Below are 18,825 nucleotides of genomic sequence, written 5' to 3' on the forward strand. Positions count from 1 at the left end.
GGTATCAGTACTGACTACTAGATTTTGGTATCGTGACAGCCCTATTTGTTACTATAATACTTACATTTTTTTAGTATGTTTTAATAAAGCTAAAATGTTTTAAAAAGCTATAAAAGGCTAAACTATTCCACGTTTGACTCGATTATTAAAAGAGGCCTATTGTCTATCCATCAAGGTTTATCGGGATTTTAAGAAGTAATTAGTTGAATAACTTATTGAGTAATTTAATTACTTTTCAGACAGAGTAATTAGAAAAGTATTTTAAATACAACTGATGATGTAATTAGTAATAAACTCACCCAAAACTGGTGAAGAGCATCACTGATGACTATTTATAATGTTTTTGAAGCATTCATCATTGAAGCCAATCACAGACATATCCGATGAGCAGTGAACACAGTGGCCAATCAGAGGTGTTTACGAATCTGCTCAACAGCGCTCAAAGCGTCACATTTTTTAAATTTCAGAACAGACTTGGTGCCGAAGTCTGTATTTTTGACAACTAAGAAAATGTATTTTATTTTACATTACAACTGTAAATTACAATACTAGTATTGTCTTAATTTCTTCATTTTTAAAACGTTAACCATCAAACCTTCATTTTGATGGAAAACCACAGGGAGCCCTTGAAACTTCTCTTTTGTTGACAAGCTCTTCTCATTACAAGTATGAGAAGATGCCACATCTTGTGTCCCAAGACATTTCTGGGAAGCTGCAAACACCAGAGGATAATAAACTGCTAGTGCGTAAGAAAGCAGTGCAGTGCTTCACTCTTAAACATGCAGCGCATACATTTATTTAATTCAAATTTGAGATTTGATAATCGCACTAAGCCATATAACAAGGTTTGGTTGTATTTCGATTAATCGTGCTGCCCTAACACAAAGCTAAGGTGAGTAGAGGTGATGAGTGATGGGTTTGGCATTGTTAAACAGAAGTAAACTTAGGCAAGGTGACAAACCCTCAGTGGAGCCGACCGAGGCAATACTATAACCCCAGATGGCCTCTGAACCAATCATTTATCCATCAAGTGCAACCAATCTAAAACTCTGTCCAGCTTATGTTTTGGACATGCTTGAAATAGTTTAGATTGACAAAACAATCTCTTCAGGACAATATTGATGTTAAAAGAAAAATATTATATAGAGTAACCGAGGTTTATAGACAAACAAACAGTCTCTTACCATTAGTCCAGCCTGACCGCCAATGGCTCACAGTTTGGGGTTGGCTGCGAAAAAAAAAGGTTGTGAGATGAGACTCAACCCATTATAACACACAGATTATAAAATGATATTCATTCACTTCAATGGTAAAGATACATACAATGAAAAAAGGGTGTGCTCATGTCTGAATTATGATGCATCATTTTGGCAGCTGTAGTGGAGTAATTTCTGGGAACATTTACATTCTTTTTCCATTACATCATTAGATGACATGGTACATTACCTGCGTAAATAACTTTTTTTTAAATCAAATTAGCCATAATAATTTTGTTAACCGACAATTTTGCAAAAAACAAAAAACAAAAAAAAACAGAGCCAGAGCTTCAGGTGTGTTGAATCGAGATGTGTTGAGTCTGACGGTGGAGCTCAGGCTTAAGATGGGCCTCAGATGGAGAGAATAACAGCCAGCTGTAATCCTCTTTATTCAGCTTACTTCAACACTCATGAACCTTCTTACTGCATTACCACAGAGCTTCATAATAATTTCTACACTTCATAGAGCACAATAGTGACCAACCTTTTCCATCAGCCGTGGTTTCATTTCGAACCCATTTTTTCAGCAATCTTGACACTAGTAGAATTTTTAAAGAAGTCTTTGTTAAAATGAAGCAAAATTAAAGTCATTAACATCTTTAAAGAAAAAATGTATCTTTGTTATTTTGATTTTCAAATACAAGACTGTGTACTTAACAGGTTTAATGAGGAAAAGAACTACTATCCCATGAAGCATTGCGAATGACAAGTGAATGAAAAATGGAGACATAAAACATTTTTATTTAAAGTTCTACCTGTTCAATTATTTAAAGTTATACATGTACATGTTAATGTAAAGTAAAATATGCATATCAAGGCTCCAAACTAACATTTGAGAGCAGTAGCACCAGTGCCACTAAGTTCGACGGATGGTGGCACCAGCACCTGATTTGGTAGCGCTGGGGGATTTTTAATCATAATGTTAATTTAATCATAAAATTACTGTTGTTTTGCATTAATAAGTGCAGTTACTAATAATATTACATGTTTGTTTATTGGAAATTTGACAAAGCACTGAGCTTGAATTGAGATGCAGATATAATTAACTTTTATTAACAACAGTAATGAGCAAAAACCACATTTTTATAGGGAAAATTTAAATATTCTACTCTTTTTAAATGTACCATTGTTCTTTTATAATAATATCATACTGAACTAAACAACAGCTTCAGTGATTATAAAAGGAGAGCTCTTTACATGTTTTCTGTGTAATTCAGTCACAATTGTTTGTTTTTCATGTGACACCCTAACTTTTTTCCATGTATTAGGGAGTGGAAATTGCCAAGTCAATAAGTGGTCCTCTGCCAACATCTACTGGTTATAGTGGTAAATTCATGTATCTGTTTTTTTTTTTTTTTTTTTTTTAAATAAAAGTGTTTAAACTTTTAGTTTTACAAATCATCACATTAAAATAACACTAAAAGTGGGTAATAATTAGATCTTTGAAGTGCTGGAAAAAGTGTGAAGTGCTTGAAGTTCACTCTTAAAAAGGTTATACGAACCCTAAGCATTCAACTATTTCTGCCACAATATCATGGTTACAGTTAGTATTGCTACATTACATCCATGGTGAATGTTGGTGATTTGTGAATTGAAAAGCACTTTCTCCTGGTCTGCGATAAATTTAAATGCTTCCCATTGGATTTCACTGCAATATTGCTAATTCTGTGGGGAATTCAAACATTTTCTCACTGGATCTCGCAGCAATGTGAAGTAACAGTGTCACATGTTCTGAGCTTGCGCTGCGTTGTCTATTATTGCTTCGAACTGATAAACGGTCAATGCATTGCACTTCAAACGAGTAGTGCAGTTTCGTTTCACTTTCATTTCATTTGCCATTTGATTTATCACATATGCAACAAAAAAGGCAGCTCTTACTAGTCAGGCAACACAGTGGTGGCACCAGTGAGACCTCTAACAAAATTGTCACATCGGCAAGAAAAAAGGTCGTAAAACGCAACCATTTGGTCACAGTCTGGAGCCCTGCATATGTATATTTGAAAGAGAAAAAAAAAAAAGGTAAAAAGATTAAATTATATTCTTAAAAACAGATTATCAGAAAATGAATGGGAAAATAAATGGGATTTCATATCCAAAATCCTACTGTTTACAGCACTTCATGAATGTCAAGCTCACCATATATTATATACAGAAATATTGGATTCTTCTTACCCTTTACAAACAGGCGACACTGACAAAAATCATCTTGAGAGAATAAATCCCAACGACACCAAGATCAACCATCCACGGTCAAACAGAAAACTAGAAACATGTCAATGTCGGCCCAGACTTAGCTAAACCCCTACACATAGTTAAGCAGCCCACACCTATCTTTAGCAGGAAACAAACCCACACCTAGTTTAGCAGTAAACAAACCCTGACCTTAATTAGTTCAGAAACACAGTATCCTCCAGATGTGGGAGTGGCATGACAGCAAAGTGATACACAGTGCTGTGAATGAACAGTTGTGTCTGTGAAGCTTTACCCAGAGTGGAGTGTTGATGTGTCCGTGTCCTACATGCATAATTAAACGGACGAATGACAGAGTGACGCACATGCCTGGCACAGCTATTCTATAACACAATCATATTCAACACAACAGCAGTTTAACAGGCCCTGCACACACCCAAGAACACCCTGGGGTGCTGTCACACCAGTTCTATCAACCCAAAAAAAGATGGTACCTTCAGCAACTTGTATGAGCAACATTCTTGTCACCAACCTCTCCTAGTATTTTTGAGTTTATATTTAACACTCCTCCATCTCATCATTGTAGAAAAGGTAACAACAAGCTAGCAGTTGCATATTACAATGTGTGAAAGCTTTTAAACATTCTAGAGTTGACAAGTATTCCAGTAAAGTTCCAGATTTTTTTTCCATCATGTTCACAGAGAATATTTTTTTTACATTCATGCATTTGACAGATGTTTATATCCAAAGCAACTTGCATGCTATAAATTTGACTTTCCCTGGAATGTAATCCTTGACCTTGCTGTTGCTCGTGCCATGCTCTACCAGGCAGCAGAGTTAAAGGAAAACTTAGGAATCAGTTTGATTTATGAATCATTGGATTTGATTTAAAATCAAATTTTGTGAATTCATTTTGATTGCATAAGCGACTGGATAGATTAATTTTTTAAAAATTCAATTATAGGTTTCTTAAAATACATCCCTTATAATGTATAAAAGTAGGGCTGAAAATGGACCAGTTAAAAAAACTACTTCAGTCTGTTTTTTGTACCAAAAGGAAAAAGCACTGCATCTATCCCATAAAGATACTGCAATACAAATAATGTGTACATTAATAATGACTAGACATGGAAAGTTACTTTGAATTCTAGTACCAATTACTTACTAAAATATGTAACCATTAGTAACCTAATCCAAATGTCAATTTCACTTTGATACGTTTAGCTACTTGTATCTACAAAATACAGAGGTATCATCTTGAACCTCGGCCTGATCGCTGCTGGCATGCGAGGTGAGTGCACTAACAATGATGCTAAACGCCTCATTCTCAAACGGTCGTCGGTGCGCAGTGGTTTACCTGCACAACTCTCACTATCTGGCAACTGTTACACATGCAATACAAGAGTGGAGGATGTCTGTGTATCACAACTGACGCACAACAAAATGCTTCACAAAAAATAAAGTGCAGTTGATGAACAAATGACAAGGAAGCACAAAAAAAAAAAAGAAAAATGAACATACAGTACACAAGAGTAAATACAAACAAGAGATTGTTGTTAGTCGCCAACAGCACAGCAGCCCCAGACAATCATGACACTCAAACCCAGTGCTAGCGGGTTCAAAGCAGCCTCCACTTCTATTTTAAGACCTTTCCACTTAGCGTTTTCTAGCGCTGGAAAGCTTTTATAATATTAACGCAGGTCCTAAAGCACTTGCCCAGTAATAAAACTTCATTCCAGTGATATTCTTTTGAGCTCTTTTGCATTGTCTCTCATTTCTCTTTCTGCATTTTTTTTTTTTCTCTTTCTTGCTCATTCTGTCTCCACGGCCGTCATACACCCCCTAATGCTGATTGGTTAGATGTTTGTTGTTGGTGTCGGCCCGACTAACTTCCAAACAGTGTAGTTGAAAAAAATGGATACCCCACCTTTAAGATGACACAGCACCTTAATTAACACACAAAACATAACAGGCTGCTCACGAAAAAATGTGCAAGAAGCAATGCAATGAGCAAAGGCATTTGTATGCATGTGTATGGCTGTAGCAGCAGTGCATTAGATGGCATAAATTTAAAGACATATTTTCAGAATTCCTTTTTGAATGAACTATCCCACTCATCTTGTTGACCATCATGTACTAATGCATGAAGAATTCAGCAAGCAGCCTTTGCCTAAGAGATATTCAGCAGAACAGCATCTTTATTTGTGTGATACTGCGTAGATTCTGTATACTATATTATTATTAATATTCCTGAGTTCTGACATATAAGCCTGTCACTAGAAATAGCTAAACTGGCTATAACATTATCACAGGGCTACTGAAAATCTGAAGTACTGGTCCTGCTGAATAAACATCCTTATTATTTCATCCTCCTGTGACATAATTTATCAAAATAATTTTTAAATATTGCTCCAATTACACGTTAACAAATAGCAATTCATTTTAATTCTACCATTTAAAGAGTTAGTTCACCCAAAAATGAAAATTCTGATAAATATTTCCTTACCCTCTTGTCATTCCAACCCTGTAAGACTTTCGTTCTCATCTTCGGATCATAAATGAAGATCTTTTTGATGAAATCTGAAAGCCTTTTAGACGCGATATGTGAACGGCCCCTCACAGCACGTTTGAGCTTCCGCAAGAGGTTTGTTCTCACGTGTGAAGCAGGCTGGGGTTGAGCTGCTGTTTATGTTCATTAATCATTATTTATGTGAATAAAAACCTAAAATTAAATCTGTTCATCATATAAAAGCGATCAAATCTCTTAAGAAAATTTGGACTAAACCACTCAATTCATATGGATTAGTTTTATGATCTCTTTATGAACTTTTGGAAGCATCAAAGTGGTAGTCATGTAGAGGGACAGAAAGCTCTCAGATTTCATCAAAAAGATCTTCATTTGTGTCTTATGGGTTTGGAACAACGAGTAATTAATGACAGAACTTTCATTTTGGGGTGAACTAACCCTTTAAATAGATCATAGAGGCTTTATTATTTAAATGTCACATTTCAAGATGCATGCATTATATCTACACGATTTGTAATTTGTTTATCTTGAAAGAAATGTAATCATTACACCCCTACACCTCCGAAAGCACTATTTTCTGTGGCTGAAATGGGTCAGCTTATTCTCTCCATCACCACCCCCCCCCACCCCACCCCAGTACCATTCTCATAGCTTCCCAAGGTCACATCACTCTGTCTGTATGAGTGTGTGCCTTTGAGCAATAATACAATCCACTACAGTCAAGACACTCAGGACACTCAGCACACCCAACAACAGTGGCATTATAAATCTCTATGCAGCTATCTGTCGGCATATAACTTAATTTGCAAAATATTTGTTGCGAGTTGTTCCTGTATAAAATCAAACATGATGAATGACAAACAACTCTCCATACCTTCAGTTCCAGTCATCCTGCTCGTCTTCTCAACACAGAAATCTGATACTGTGGATAAATCTAAGAGGAAATCCAGAACAATGACAGTCCCTCAGTGTCACTGTCCTCTTGACACTTCAGTCAACTTGCCCCTCATAAATGTAGGATTATCACATGCTGAAAAGAGTAAAAAGGCATTTAGTTTAGTAAAGTAATACTGACTTGCCCAGAAACAGTACATTAATATCATGTAAATTAATACTAACGTGTTAAAAATTTCAACAAGTCGATCGAATTTGATTAAATTTATACTTCTCTAGTGGACCATTTTACACTCATGCATTTGAAAACAAGCAAAAGCAAGTCTACTCAAGACATTAAACATGATTGTTGACTACTCTTTTACACCCAACCGGATGGGTTGGTTTAGGCTTCTTGCGGTCTATCCGATGGTCAAACAGGCCCACACACTCATAAAACAAAACCAAGGTCTGATCAAAAAGACATTCTCAAAACCTGCAACGGAAACACAAGACTACCTAACGTTAAGTAAATGAAGCTAACTCTATCGTCGTGCCATTACAAACTCGAGCTGTCACTGTCAGATTTCAGCATGACATGTAACACAGAGGGTTAAAACATGAATACAAACCCATTTCACTTAGTGAGACAAACGGATGTGGCTGAGGACTGAATTAATCCGATCATTTTCCTGAAATGTCCGTTGATGCAGTTGCTAGCTGAGTTAGCTGCCCGGCTAGCTGGTAAATGGACAGTTTACGCCCAACCCAGGCTAATACTATTAGATGGTCGATATAACGCGCCGCTGCACACGATCACCAGCAGAGACTGATAATAAAAAAACGGAAACACTGCGCTCAAACCATTCGAGCGGAAGGAAGAACGACCAGCCCTTAAAACTAGTTACATTATAGACTGTATGTAAACGCCTGTCAAAGTCATAAACACATAACGTACAGCCGACAGCATCAGCATCGGATCACGCGAATGAGCTTGTTAAGTTGTGGCACCACCTTATATCAGCAGCAGACAGACATACATACAAGAGGTTTACATGATGCGAGTGGGTGGATTCCTGTTTGTTTGCGATTACATTATTTACAAATTATCTACATTTTACCAACAAGCACTCCTTACCTGAAAGAACCACTAACGTTACCTTTATAATAATAGTTATTTGCAATATAACAATTAAATCTTAAGTTTTACCATATCGGTTTAATAGAACTATAAATAATCGATTAGGTGGAAGATTTATAATCTCTTTAAGATTTATAATGTCAACTCTTTGGTAATGCTTCTACTTTCTATAACGATTATGATGATGAAGATATTCTGACTATTTTTTGACTGTAATATTAAGATTTTATGGTTTTGCGTTTGTTAACACCTTTATTTTGTTAGCTAAACGTATTCATTTATCGCCAAGATGCATATTTTTCTGTTCAGACTAGTGATACATTTCCAAATCCCCTATTAACGTTAACAGTTATTTTTGTTTGAATGTTATGCTACAATGCAATACTCTGTACTTTTCTCTATACATTTTACTAGTATTTATGTTACTTAATAAAGCAATGAGATGTATTGGCGAAAATGTAGGTTTTGGTGGTGTCTGACCTGCTGCACCTGATCTCGCGGCGTGCTCTAGGCGAGCAGCGCGCGGCTAGGCTGCTAACGTCATCAGCAACACAGGCTAAAACCGACTAGCTCGCTAACAGCTCAACCCACAAACTGACCGACAGTGCCCAGCCCCACAAACCGAACTACAACATATCGGCGGCGGCTTCGAGTTAACGTTGTAAATGTATGGAAGGCAAAAGCATGCGGGTTTTGCTGTTACAACTTACATGAGCGCTGAGAGAGAATTGTGCTGATGTCCGTTAATTTCTCCAGATGGAACACTCCCACGATGACGTCAGAAGCGCGCTCACAACGCGTGAGGGAAGCAGCAGTCACACTGCGCGTGGCACGATATGACGGAGTGACCACATCAGAGGCTCAAAAGCGCAACTTGGACTGTGGTTATTAAAATGAAGAAGTCAGTTTCACTTAAAGGAATAGTTCACCCGAAATCATAAGATCATCTTTTATTCGTCCTCATGTTGCACGAAACCTATGAGACTTCCATACAAATGAAAGCAAAAGGTAATACACTAATTAAAGGGTTAGTTAGCCCCAAAATGAAAATAATGTCATTTATTACTCACCCTCATGTTGTTCCACACTCGTAAGACCTTCGTTAATCTTCGGAAAATAAATTGTATTTTTGTCGAAATCCAATGGCTCAGTGAGGCCTCCATAGCCAGCAATGGCATTTCCTCTCATTAATGTACTAAAAACATTTAAATCAGTTCATGTGAGTACAGTGGTTCAATATTAATATTATAAAGCGACAAGAATATTTTTGGTGTGTCAAAAAAAAACAACGACTTATATAGGCTACACTGCGTTCCAAATTATTATGCAAGTGACATATCAGTAAGATTTCAGTACACTAAAAATTTAGATTTTAGTTTTTCTAAGAAAATGTTTGCTTATTGATCCATGTCTTTTTAGATAACTGGTATCAATCTCAGACAAAATAATTTGCCAGGTCTACTTAGGTCAATGGAAACCCTACTTGGAGGTTGTTCCACATTATTAAGCAAGTCACAGTTCTCATGCAATATGGAGAGGAACAAAGATCTTTCTGAAGATGAAAAGCATGAAATGGTGCAATGTTGTGCAAAAGGCATGAAAACAACTAATATTGTGTGAAAACTGAATGGAGATTATCGAATTATCATAAGATTTGTGAGTGATTTAGAGCACAGCAGAACTCGGTCAGATAAAGGCTTATTAATGAAAGTTCATGTCAAAAAACATAATTGCATTAAAAGGGCAGCTATAAAAAAGCCAGTGTTGAGCAGCAAACAGGTATTTGAAGTTGCTGGTGCCTCTGGAGTCTCAAGAAGCTCTCCATGCAGGCTTTTAGAGATGCATTTTAGCCATCACTAACCAAACCTCACAAAGAGAAACATTTACAGTGGGTTTAGAAATACATGAAGACTCATTTTTAAATAGTTTTATTTACTGACTAATGCCGTACTACAATGGATGGTCTAAATGGATGGATTTCTGGATGGTTGGTGAATGGCCACCACGTTCCAACAAGACGTCAGCAAGGAGCTGGCGGGTGATGATTTGTGCTGGATTATTTGAAAGTGAGATGGAAGGTATTTAAATGACTTTTGTAAGATATGTGAAGTTCATAACTGGCCATTTTCAGCTATGGTATAAAAAGGAGGATAGTGCCTTCTGAAATGCAATGCACTGTGCATCTACTGTTCTCTAAATCACATGATAATTTGATAATCTCCATTCAGTTTTCACACAATATTAGTTGTTTTCATGCCTTTTGCACAACATTGCACCATTTCATGCTTTTCATCTTCAGAAAGATCTTTCTTCCTCTCCATATTGCATGAGAACTGTGACTTGCTTAATGTGGAACAACCTCCAAGTAGGGTTTCCATTGACCTAAGTAGACCTGGCAAATTATTTTGTCTGAGATTGATACCAGTTATCTAAAAAAACATGGATAAATAAACATCTTAGAAAAACTAAAATCTGAATGTTTATTGTACTGAAATCTTACTGATGTCACTTGCATAATAATTTGGAACACAGTGTAGTGATGGCCCCATCAATTGTTTGGTTACCTACAATCATAAAAATAGGCCCTTCTTCTGTATTAAACACAAAGAATCTCATACACATTCAGGGGAATAAATGACAGAAATTATTTTTGGATGAACCATCCCTTTAAAATGTAAATTGTAACACTTTAGGAACATTGTTCTAGAAATATTTAGAGCAGTATACATTCCATACAATTCATTATTTTATCCATTGAAGTTTATGAGAGAAAAAAAAAAAAAAAAACTTGAAATTGGGAGTAAAAAAAGAAACTGAAATTGTCCCTTTATCTGAAAACTGGTGTTTAAATACCAAGCAAAAAATTATGAAAATGACTTTCCTTTAGTCTTAAGCTTGTGTCGGTTCTAATTAGCTCAGTTGAAACAAACTACTAGTGTCTCATGAAGCTTTATTAGTTTTAAATGAACCTGGAAAAAGGAAAAGAAAAGGCATTCAATTTTCTTTTGGCATCTAAACCACTTTGAAGTAACTCCACATTTAATCATCTCATGCGTCTCATCACAGCGTGACTGCGATACCTGTACAGGACAGCTGTACCAGGACGAACAAAAGACTTGAAGGGTTGACGTCCATAGAACATTGGGTACATCGGAGGATAACCTGCAAACTGCTCAAACTGAGCAGCGGTGGTTGTGGAACATATAGGGAGGAAACATCGGGTACCTGGGCCGTTGTGCTGCAGAACCACTAGAATGCAAGCAAGGATCAAACATTGACATGGGATACATGTGAGGGAACACATGTTGGTTAGGGTCTTGAAGAGGAGGAGGAGTTGTAGGAGGTACAGGGTAACCAGGAGAATGTGGATGATACCACCAGGGTTTTCCAAACGGGGAAGGGTAAAATATTTGTTGACTGTCCAATGGGTCCTGGACAGGAGCAATGGTTGTTGGGGCCGGCATTGGAGTCACGGGACAAGAAAGAGTCACTTCCTGGTCACCGTACATCAGAGGGAGCTGCATTTCACCATCCTGAGGAAGACATGAAACGTCAGCTACCATACATGTAAAAATAAGACAAGTGCACTATTTTTACCTTCACTTCCAAACAGCTTCCTAATGGTGCCGTGATAACCAGTGAACCATCAACAGTCTCCAGTGAGAATGAGCATTTGGGAGGTGTTGAAAGCAAAGGCTGCCATGATCCATCAACTACAAGGAGGAAGATCAAAAAGCTCAAACACCTCTCAACTTAGATTAAATGCAAATAATTAAGGGACTTACCTTTAACTTTAACATCATCTACTCCAACACCAAGTGAGATAGTCATGTAAGAGGGAAAGCAGGACACTGTAGGGATGAGATTACTTGCAGGGCAAGACATTTGCACCGGAGCCCCCATTACAAGCAGTGGCAGAACATAACTTCCGTCCTGTTAGGAGATATAGGAAGAGAAAGAACTCCAAATCATTCAAGGCTCACTCTTTACATGGTCAGAGCAGAGCTACAGTGCACTTATCTTTAAGATGCACACTAACCTGTAGTCTGACATGACAGCCCTGGTATGGAGCAACAAGAGAAACATCTCTGCGTGCCCGCTTCAGCGAGAAACCACAGCTGGCTGGCATCTCAGACAGAGGCACTATTGACTGATCTCCTGGTGGAGGGGAGTCAATTCATGAATTAAATAAAAATAATTATAATCCCACATACTCACAAGCCCAAAACATCTTACCTTGATCAACCAGAAAGTGTGGAGTTCTTATTGCCCCTGGAATGCGCAAGGTCATTGAATCACTTCCACAGTGCACAGAAGGACCCAAACGATGCAGCTTAGCTTCAGCAAGGTGGAACCGCTCTTAATATAGAATAAAAAGCACATTAAGAAATAAAAACCCCAAACATGTTAAGTTATATCCCTCTATTAAAAAGATCCATTTTTAAAAAAAAATTCTAATTAACTTCTTTCGACCGATATTCATCAAACTGTTCTGCTGATCTGAGTTCAGATGTTCCCTTTTCTTTGTCAGATACTGTACCTTCACCACCTATTAAAAGTTTGCCAAAACGGATTGTGTTTTCAGAGGCTGCTCCATAAACAGCACCAGTTTCAGAAAAAGCCCCAGGACCAGCCCTTAAAGATGAAATCAGTGTCATCACAACCATTGTGAAAAGCAAGATGTCCTTTGGCCAAAGCATGGTGTGTTTTTTTATGATACCCAAACAAATACCAAAAATTTTACTTATTGAAAAATCTTTGACTATAAAGGTTGATAAGTGTATTGAGACAAACTGTGTTATTTTTACTCACTTTTGAATCACTCGCTGATGCTGGTTGGCCAATCAAATCTATTCCTCAATCAGTTTGTTGTTTTCACCTGTGCCTCATTAAGCTGAGAGTTAACACAAGAGCTGTTTCTCAATATATGTACTTGTCTGTACTTGTGTTCTTGTGGACTTCTTGTGTGAAACGTCGTCAGTCGCTGTCCAAGTACTGTTCCAATTCATAGTTTGCATCTAGCCAAGTACAGTTAAAATCCCCGGATGTATTCTTGATCCACCCCTTTTGTATCGAGAGGTGCCTTGGGTGCTTCTCAATTCTTATTTGTGCATCCTCGTTTCCTTTCCTTGCTTCCTTTCCTCGTGTCTAAGCTCCACCCCTTCAGGATGCGAGGGAAGAACACAAGGAAAAGAAGCGAGGACGGAGGAATTGAATCAAGTGAAATAATATATCCTCGCTCTCTTTAGCGTCTTCAGCTGCGCTTGTGGGATCTACCCATATGTTGTTAAAGTTTTGTTATTTAAAAAATATATAATATATATTAATAAAGCAAGATGCCCATTGAAATATGTGAGATGTAAAGTGTATTTAAACTGCATACATTTAAATTATTGTAACATATGCAGGGGGAGGAGAATTTATGCATGCGTCATGGTTCTCAACGAGAAAGACTTCAGCAAAGGATGCACCGGTGTATCCCCGCTCATGACTCCTCAGAAAGCTTCCTCACTCCTCGTTCCTCGTCCTCGCCTCCTCGCGGTGCAATTAGAGAATTGAGATGTCCTTCAAGATGGCTGAGCTCAATCAGTTTCCAGGTCATATCATAGGATGGAGGACGGAGGAGCGAGGAGACGAGGAGGGATATTGAGAAGCACCCTGGCTGCGTCCGAAAACCTAGGTAGCTGTCTTGCTGTCTTGCTGCCTCGCTATCTTATAAGAGAATGACTTGTACGGCAGCGTTTGTGCATGAAGGCACCTCACGAAACTGATTTCGGACAGACTTCTGAGGCAGCGTAACAGTTTAATGATCTACAGCAATATAGCGCAAGCTTTGGTGAGAACTAAACAAATATTTAATTATTACAGTAGCAATTTCTCGATAGAAATTACATCAAAATTGAAATATGTTGGTCAAAATCGTACATTTATACACAAACTGAGCAGCAAACACAACTTTCAGACGCCATCTTTATTTTTCTAGCTCAACTGTCACAGAATGGAAGCACAGGATTGTGGGATATCAAAGGCAGCTGAGGATACATCTATGCTTCCTTCAAAAATCGATCTGAGGAAGGTATCTCATGAGAGAGGAAGTGAAGCTAACATTGGATTCGGACGTGCCTTGATGCCTTAATACCTTGAAATGTGTCCTCAGAAGGCAGCATTTTCCAGTTTTCGGACGCATGTGCAGATAGACAGCCAGGTATCCCAGAATGCATCTTGCACTAACCAGCAAGCGTAATTTAAACATATTAATGTTATTATGTCATTATTATGTCACGCCTTTCTGAAAATTTAATCTGACGTTGTCGGAGTTGTTAGATCCAGGCGATCACCGCACGCTCAGCGCTAATGCACGCAGCCGAGAGCAGCCTTACCTCGGCAAGTCCTTCTGGCATTTGCCGCTGACTCCGTTTTGGTTGAGAGCAAAGTGACGTTTCATAACTTTATATATTTAGGCTATTTAACTTTTGTATCCTACTAAAGCGATGATTTTGTACGCTTGACTGAATTGTTTGCTTTATTTCTTATTGTATATTCTTATACCTTTTATAATTATCATTAAAACTGACATTTAAAAAGAGACAGGGTTGTGTTTTATGTTATAGCCTATTTCATTTAATTACAGTGAAGATAATCAGAGTATGCAAAAATAGTAGAGGCAGGGTTGTTTAATATTTTGTTTTGTTATAGCCTATGCAGACATTGCAGATAATCACAAGTTGCCTGACGCTAATGTTTTTGTTTGTTTTTTAAATAAAACGAAAAGAGTCAGAGTCGTGTTTTATAACAAATTTGGTTTTATTGTTGGCTAAAATATACATAAAGAGATAACCGGAGAGGCCAGAGCAAGCAACGTTATCAAGTACACTGCTGTTCCATTTGCAGAATCACCGGACTTGTGTTCTCCCGTCCACGAGAGTTTGTTTTCCTGAGTCGAACTTGCCAAGTCCTAACTACCAAGGACGCAAGTCCGAACTTTGCAAACTTGGTTTTGAGAAACACCTAAGGGCTGAATTTGGAATAGCATAGGCTACAAGCCAGAGATTGTATATAATGGGGAGATAATTGGGTCTGTATCTCTTACCATTGGAGAAATCGTAACGGCTAACTTAATCACGTGTGGCACCTCTCAAACTATCATGTAATGTCAGTGACGTCAGTCGCAACATTCCCTAGTCTGCCTTCTCTCAAAAAATAAGAGCTTTATCAAGCTAAAATCTACATATAGTTTCCAACTAAAGTATTGTTTAGTGTAAAACATTCTGAAGACTAGCAAACAGGCTGTCCATTAATTAAATGATTAGCTATTTCCCCACAAAAGCATTAATCAGCATAGTGAAGCCTCTCATCCATTGACTTCCATTCAAAAAGCAGGCTGCGTCCGAAAACTGGAAAATGCTGCCTTCTGAGGACACATTTTAAGGTAGGAAGGCATCAAGGCACGTCCGAATTCAACGTTAGCTTCGCTTCCTGTTTCCTGAGATACCTTCATCTGATCGATTTTTCAAGGCAGCATAGATGTATCCTTAGCTGCCTTTGATATACCACAATCCTGTGCTTTCCATTCTGTGACAGTTGAGCTAGAAAAATAAAGATGGCGTCGGAAAGTTGCGTTTGATGGCCAGTTTTTGAGTAAATGTACATTTATGACTACTGTAGTAATTAAACATTTGTTTAGTTCTCACCAAAGCTTGCGCTATATTGCTGTAGATCATCAAATTCTTATACTGCCTCAGAAGTCTGTCCGAAATCCGTTTCATGAGGTGCCTTCATGCACAAACGCTGCCTTACAAGTCATTGTTTTATAAGGCAGCAAGTCAGCTACCTAGGTTTTCGGACACAGCCACAGCCTCTGGTCTCCTTCCCTGCGTACCGCGGGGGGCGTTAGCTTTAGCCGTTATATACTAGTCCAGTCAAGCAATGTCAAAATACACAACATTAGCCTTCAGTTACTCAGACAAGGCTTAAAGGGTTAGTTCACCCAGAAATTAAAATTCTGTCATTAATCACTCACCCTCGAAACCTGTAAGAATTCTGTTCATCTTCAGAGACAAATGAAGATCTTTTTCATGAAATCTTCTCAGCTTTCTGTCCCTACATAGACAGCTACGCAACTGACACTTTGACAAGTCAAGTAACCCTTATTTATTTAGTGCTTTTTACAATGCACATTGTGTCAAAGCAGCTTTACAGTGATGATATGTAAATAATTTTTGCTGCACAGCAGCTCTTAAAGAAAATGTTGTCATTGTTCAACTTAAGTAAATTCAGTATTGATTCATTCCATTGTAAAAGTAAATAGTTATTAATGTAGTTTGAATACAATGGTGTCAATGCAGGCAGAACAAAAACATTGTCAAATATCAAGTGTCCCCAACTAAGCAAGCCAAAAGCAACAGCGGCAAGGAAACCAAACTCCAATAGGTGACATCAGATGACAAACAGGTGATAAAAATTGAGAAAAATTGAGAATTTCTTCTCTGGCGAACAGCAAACAGTGCATGACTATGATTCAGGCAGCTTTACAGATCATAAGCCTGATTGGGATTGCAACAGTCAAAATATTTAATCCAGTTCCATGTAGTTGAAGATCGTATTCATCACGCCGGTATGGGACGGTTTGTTGGGAATCAGTGCCACTGGCTGTCTCGGGGAGGCCTTCATAGGGGATGATCTAGTTGACACAATCTCTGCTGACACCTCAGGGCTGCGTTGTCGTTGTGTCTAGGCACAGGTCTTCAATTTCACATGGATACAGCCCGAATCCGACTGACTACGGTAAACCTCGGGATAAACAGAGAGACTAATATTAGTTTAGATGCCATTCTTCTTCTGATGTAAAGAGTACACTGGGTATTATAGGAAGTGTTCCCGGTTCTGGCTGACCTAATTTATGAAGCCTAGCAATCCTTTAACAGATTTGAAAACAAATTGATGTTATGTGTATGACAGGTTAAAGAGATGTGTTTTTTTTATTTATTTTTTTTATTAACTTTTTAACAACATGTATTACACACACACCAGGAACAAAAATACAAAATGCAGTAGACACATATTGATGTCTTCGCATCGTTACAACTTAGCATATCTCAATTTGTACAGGACTCACATCCACAAGACTAATGAATTAAAACACACACACAAAAAAAAAAAATTTTTAAATAAATTAAAAAAAAAAAAAAAAAAAAAAAAAACGCATACAAACTATTATGGCCTAATACAAATACATCCTATAATCTCACATATCTTCAATTGTCTCCTTAAACATGTCACTATCCTCCTTCTCTATGAAGGATCTAAAGGGATTCCAAACATCTTCAAAAGTCTTACCCTTTCCTTTAATAATACATGTTATTTTCTCCATTGACATATTCAGTACCAATGCAATGAGGCGTTTAGCTTGCAAGATACACATAGAAATAAAGATACATTCCTTTGACTTAAGCTTAGGATACAAATGCATTAGAAAAATCCTTGGTCCAAAAGGAAGACTCACATTTATTATTTTACCAATCATATTATGCACTTCTTTCCAGAATTTTGATATTTCTTCACATTCCCATATACAATGGAAATAGGTGCCTTTACAAACCTTACACTTGGGACATGTATCTGGTATGTTTTCATTAAATTTGTTTGATAATACCGGAGTTATGTATACTCGCATAAGCCAATTATATTGTAACAACTTTAATCTTGTATTGATTGTTTGTACTTGAGCATCTTGACAAATCTCACTCCATTCATCTGGTGTGATCTCCTCGTTAAGATCCTTACTCCATGCTCCTAAACAAGAGCTAGAAGTCTCCGGGGAGCCCTCTACCAACATATTATAATAATTCGAGAGCGACTTCGGCCCAATGCATGCAGCATGTTGCTAAGTTGATGTGAACGAAATCAAAATACATTGGACATGCAGAGGAATACTTGTTTATCTTGAATTAAAGTTGGATTCACCTCGTGCTGCGAGTTGGCTAGCACCGGACTTCTACTGAACGTTTCGCACGTTAATGCCCATCTTTTTTTCTTTTTTTTTTTTTATCGTGATGGCACCGAAGAAAAATCCAGCCGCGGAGGAGACGGAGGACATAAGAAAGACACTTGATTTTCTTTCCCAGGATATAGGAGCTATAAAGACTAAACAGGATAAATTTCTTAAACTGGTGGAGGAAGTCACACAGTTACGAATTCAGATCGAGGAAAGGGACAGGAAAATAGTGGAGTTGGAGAGGAAAGTGGAGGATTTGGACTTGGAGCAATACTCCAGGATCAATGATGTGATTGTGACCGGACTTAAGATAAAACCCCGCTCATATGCTCATGCGGTGACTACTGGCAGTGAGGATGAGCCCGGAGACCTGGAGGTGAGCTCCGCGGAGCAACAGGTGGTGGCCTTTCTTGCGACCAGGGACATACATCTGGATGTGGATTCAATCGAGGCTTGTCACCCTCTCCTCAAGAAGAAGGACAATAACACACCGGCTGTGATTCTGAGGTTTGTCAATCGGAAAAATAAGATCGCACTGATGAAACAGGGAAAAAAAGCTGAAAGGTACACTCTAAGAAGAAAAGGTTCAAAAATGAACCTTTTGAGGTTCCTGGCGATTGCAACTGTGGGGGAACCTTAAAGGTTAAATTTTTAACCATTTTAAAAAGGTTATTATTGGAACCTTCACTTAAAGGTGCATTAAAGCCCCATTAAGGTTCCATTTTGAACCTTTTCCTTTTAGATAGCAATAACATATATTAATAATAATTATTAAAATATAATATAAATTATACATTAACTATATGTCTTATATATAACTTGTATAACTATATCTTAATCCCAT

The 18,825-nt window shown here is 37.8% G+C and overlaps 2 protein-coding genes across 6 annotated transcripts in view; both read right to left on the reverse strand.

Annotated features, from left to right (window-relative positions):
- The window catches only part of tmcc1b (transmembrane and coiled-coil domain family 1b), a 28,091-nt gene extending 19,304 nt beyond the window's left edge, over nucleotides 1-8,787 (reverse strand). For 2 of the 5 annotated variants that reach the window (XM_067388312.1, XM_067388316.1), the window contains exons 1-3: nucleotides 8,698-8,787; nucleotides 6,848-7,003; nucleotides 1,185-1,228 (exon numbers count right to left, since the gene is read on the reverse strand). The gene's annotated coding sequence lies outside the window, so the exon portion shown is untranslated. The other 3 variants (XM_067388314.1, XM_067388313.1, XM_067388315.1) reach the window with 3 other exon arrangements.
- A 2,351-nt stretch (nucleotides 8,788-11,138) lies between these two features.
- LOC137021124 (uncharacterized) lies at nucleotides 11,139-12,687 on the reverse strand. Its single transcript, XM_067387343.1, has 6 exons — nucleotides 12,451-12,687; nucleotides 12,224-12,344; nucleotides 12,027-12,145; nucleotides 11,830-11,920; nucleotides 11,585-11,667; nucleotides 11,139-11,520 (listed from the first exon to the last, which is right to left on the reverse strand). Exons 1-6 carry the CDS (start codon nucleotides 12,685-12,687, stop codon nucleotides 11,161-11,163), a joined length of 1,011 nt encoding a protein of 336 aa, XP_067243444.1. The 3' UTR covers nucleotides 11,139-11,160.
- Nucleotides 12,688-18,825: the final 6,138 nt, after the last annotated feature.

Source organism: Chanodichthys erythropterus, chromosome 6 (assembly GCF_024489055.1).
Source record: "Chanodichthys erythropterus isolate Z2021 chromosome 6, ASM2448905v1, whole genome shotgun sequence".
Classification (NCBI taxonomy): Eukaryota; Metazoa; Chordata; class Actinopteri; order Cypriniformes; family Xenocyprididae; genus Chanodichthys; species Chanodichthys erythropterus.

Coding starts and splice junctions, on each gene's coding strand:
- LOC137021124 (XM_067387343.1), bottom strand. CDS start 12,687: ATGCTTTGGCCAAAGGACATCTTGCTTTTCACAATGGTTGTGATGACA. Junction 12,146..12,223: donor ACACTTTCTGGTTGATCAAG/GTAAGATGTTTT, acceptor CCCCTCCACCAG/GAGATCAGTCAATAGTGCCT. Junction 11,921..12,026: donor GCTGTCATGTCAGACTACAG/GTTAGTGTGCAT, acceptor ATCTCCTAACAG/GACGGAAGTTATGTTCTGCC.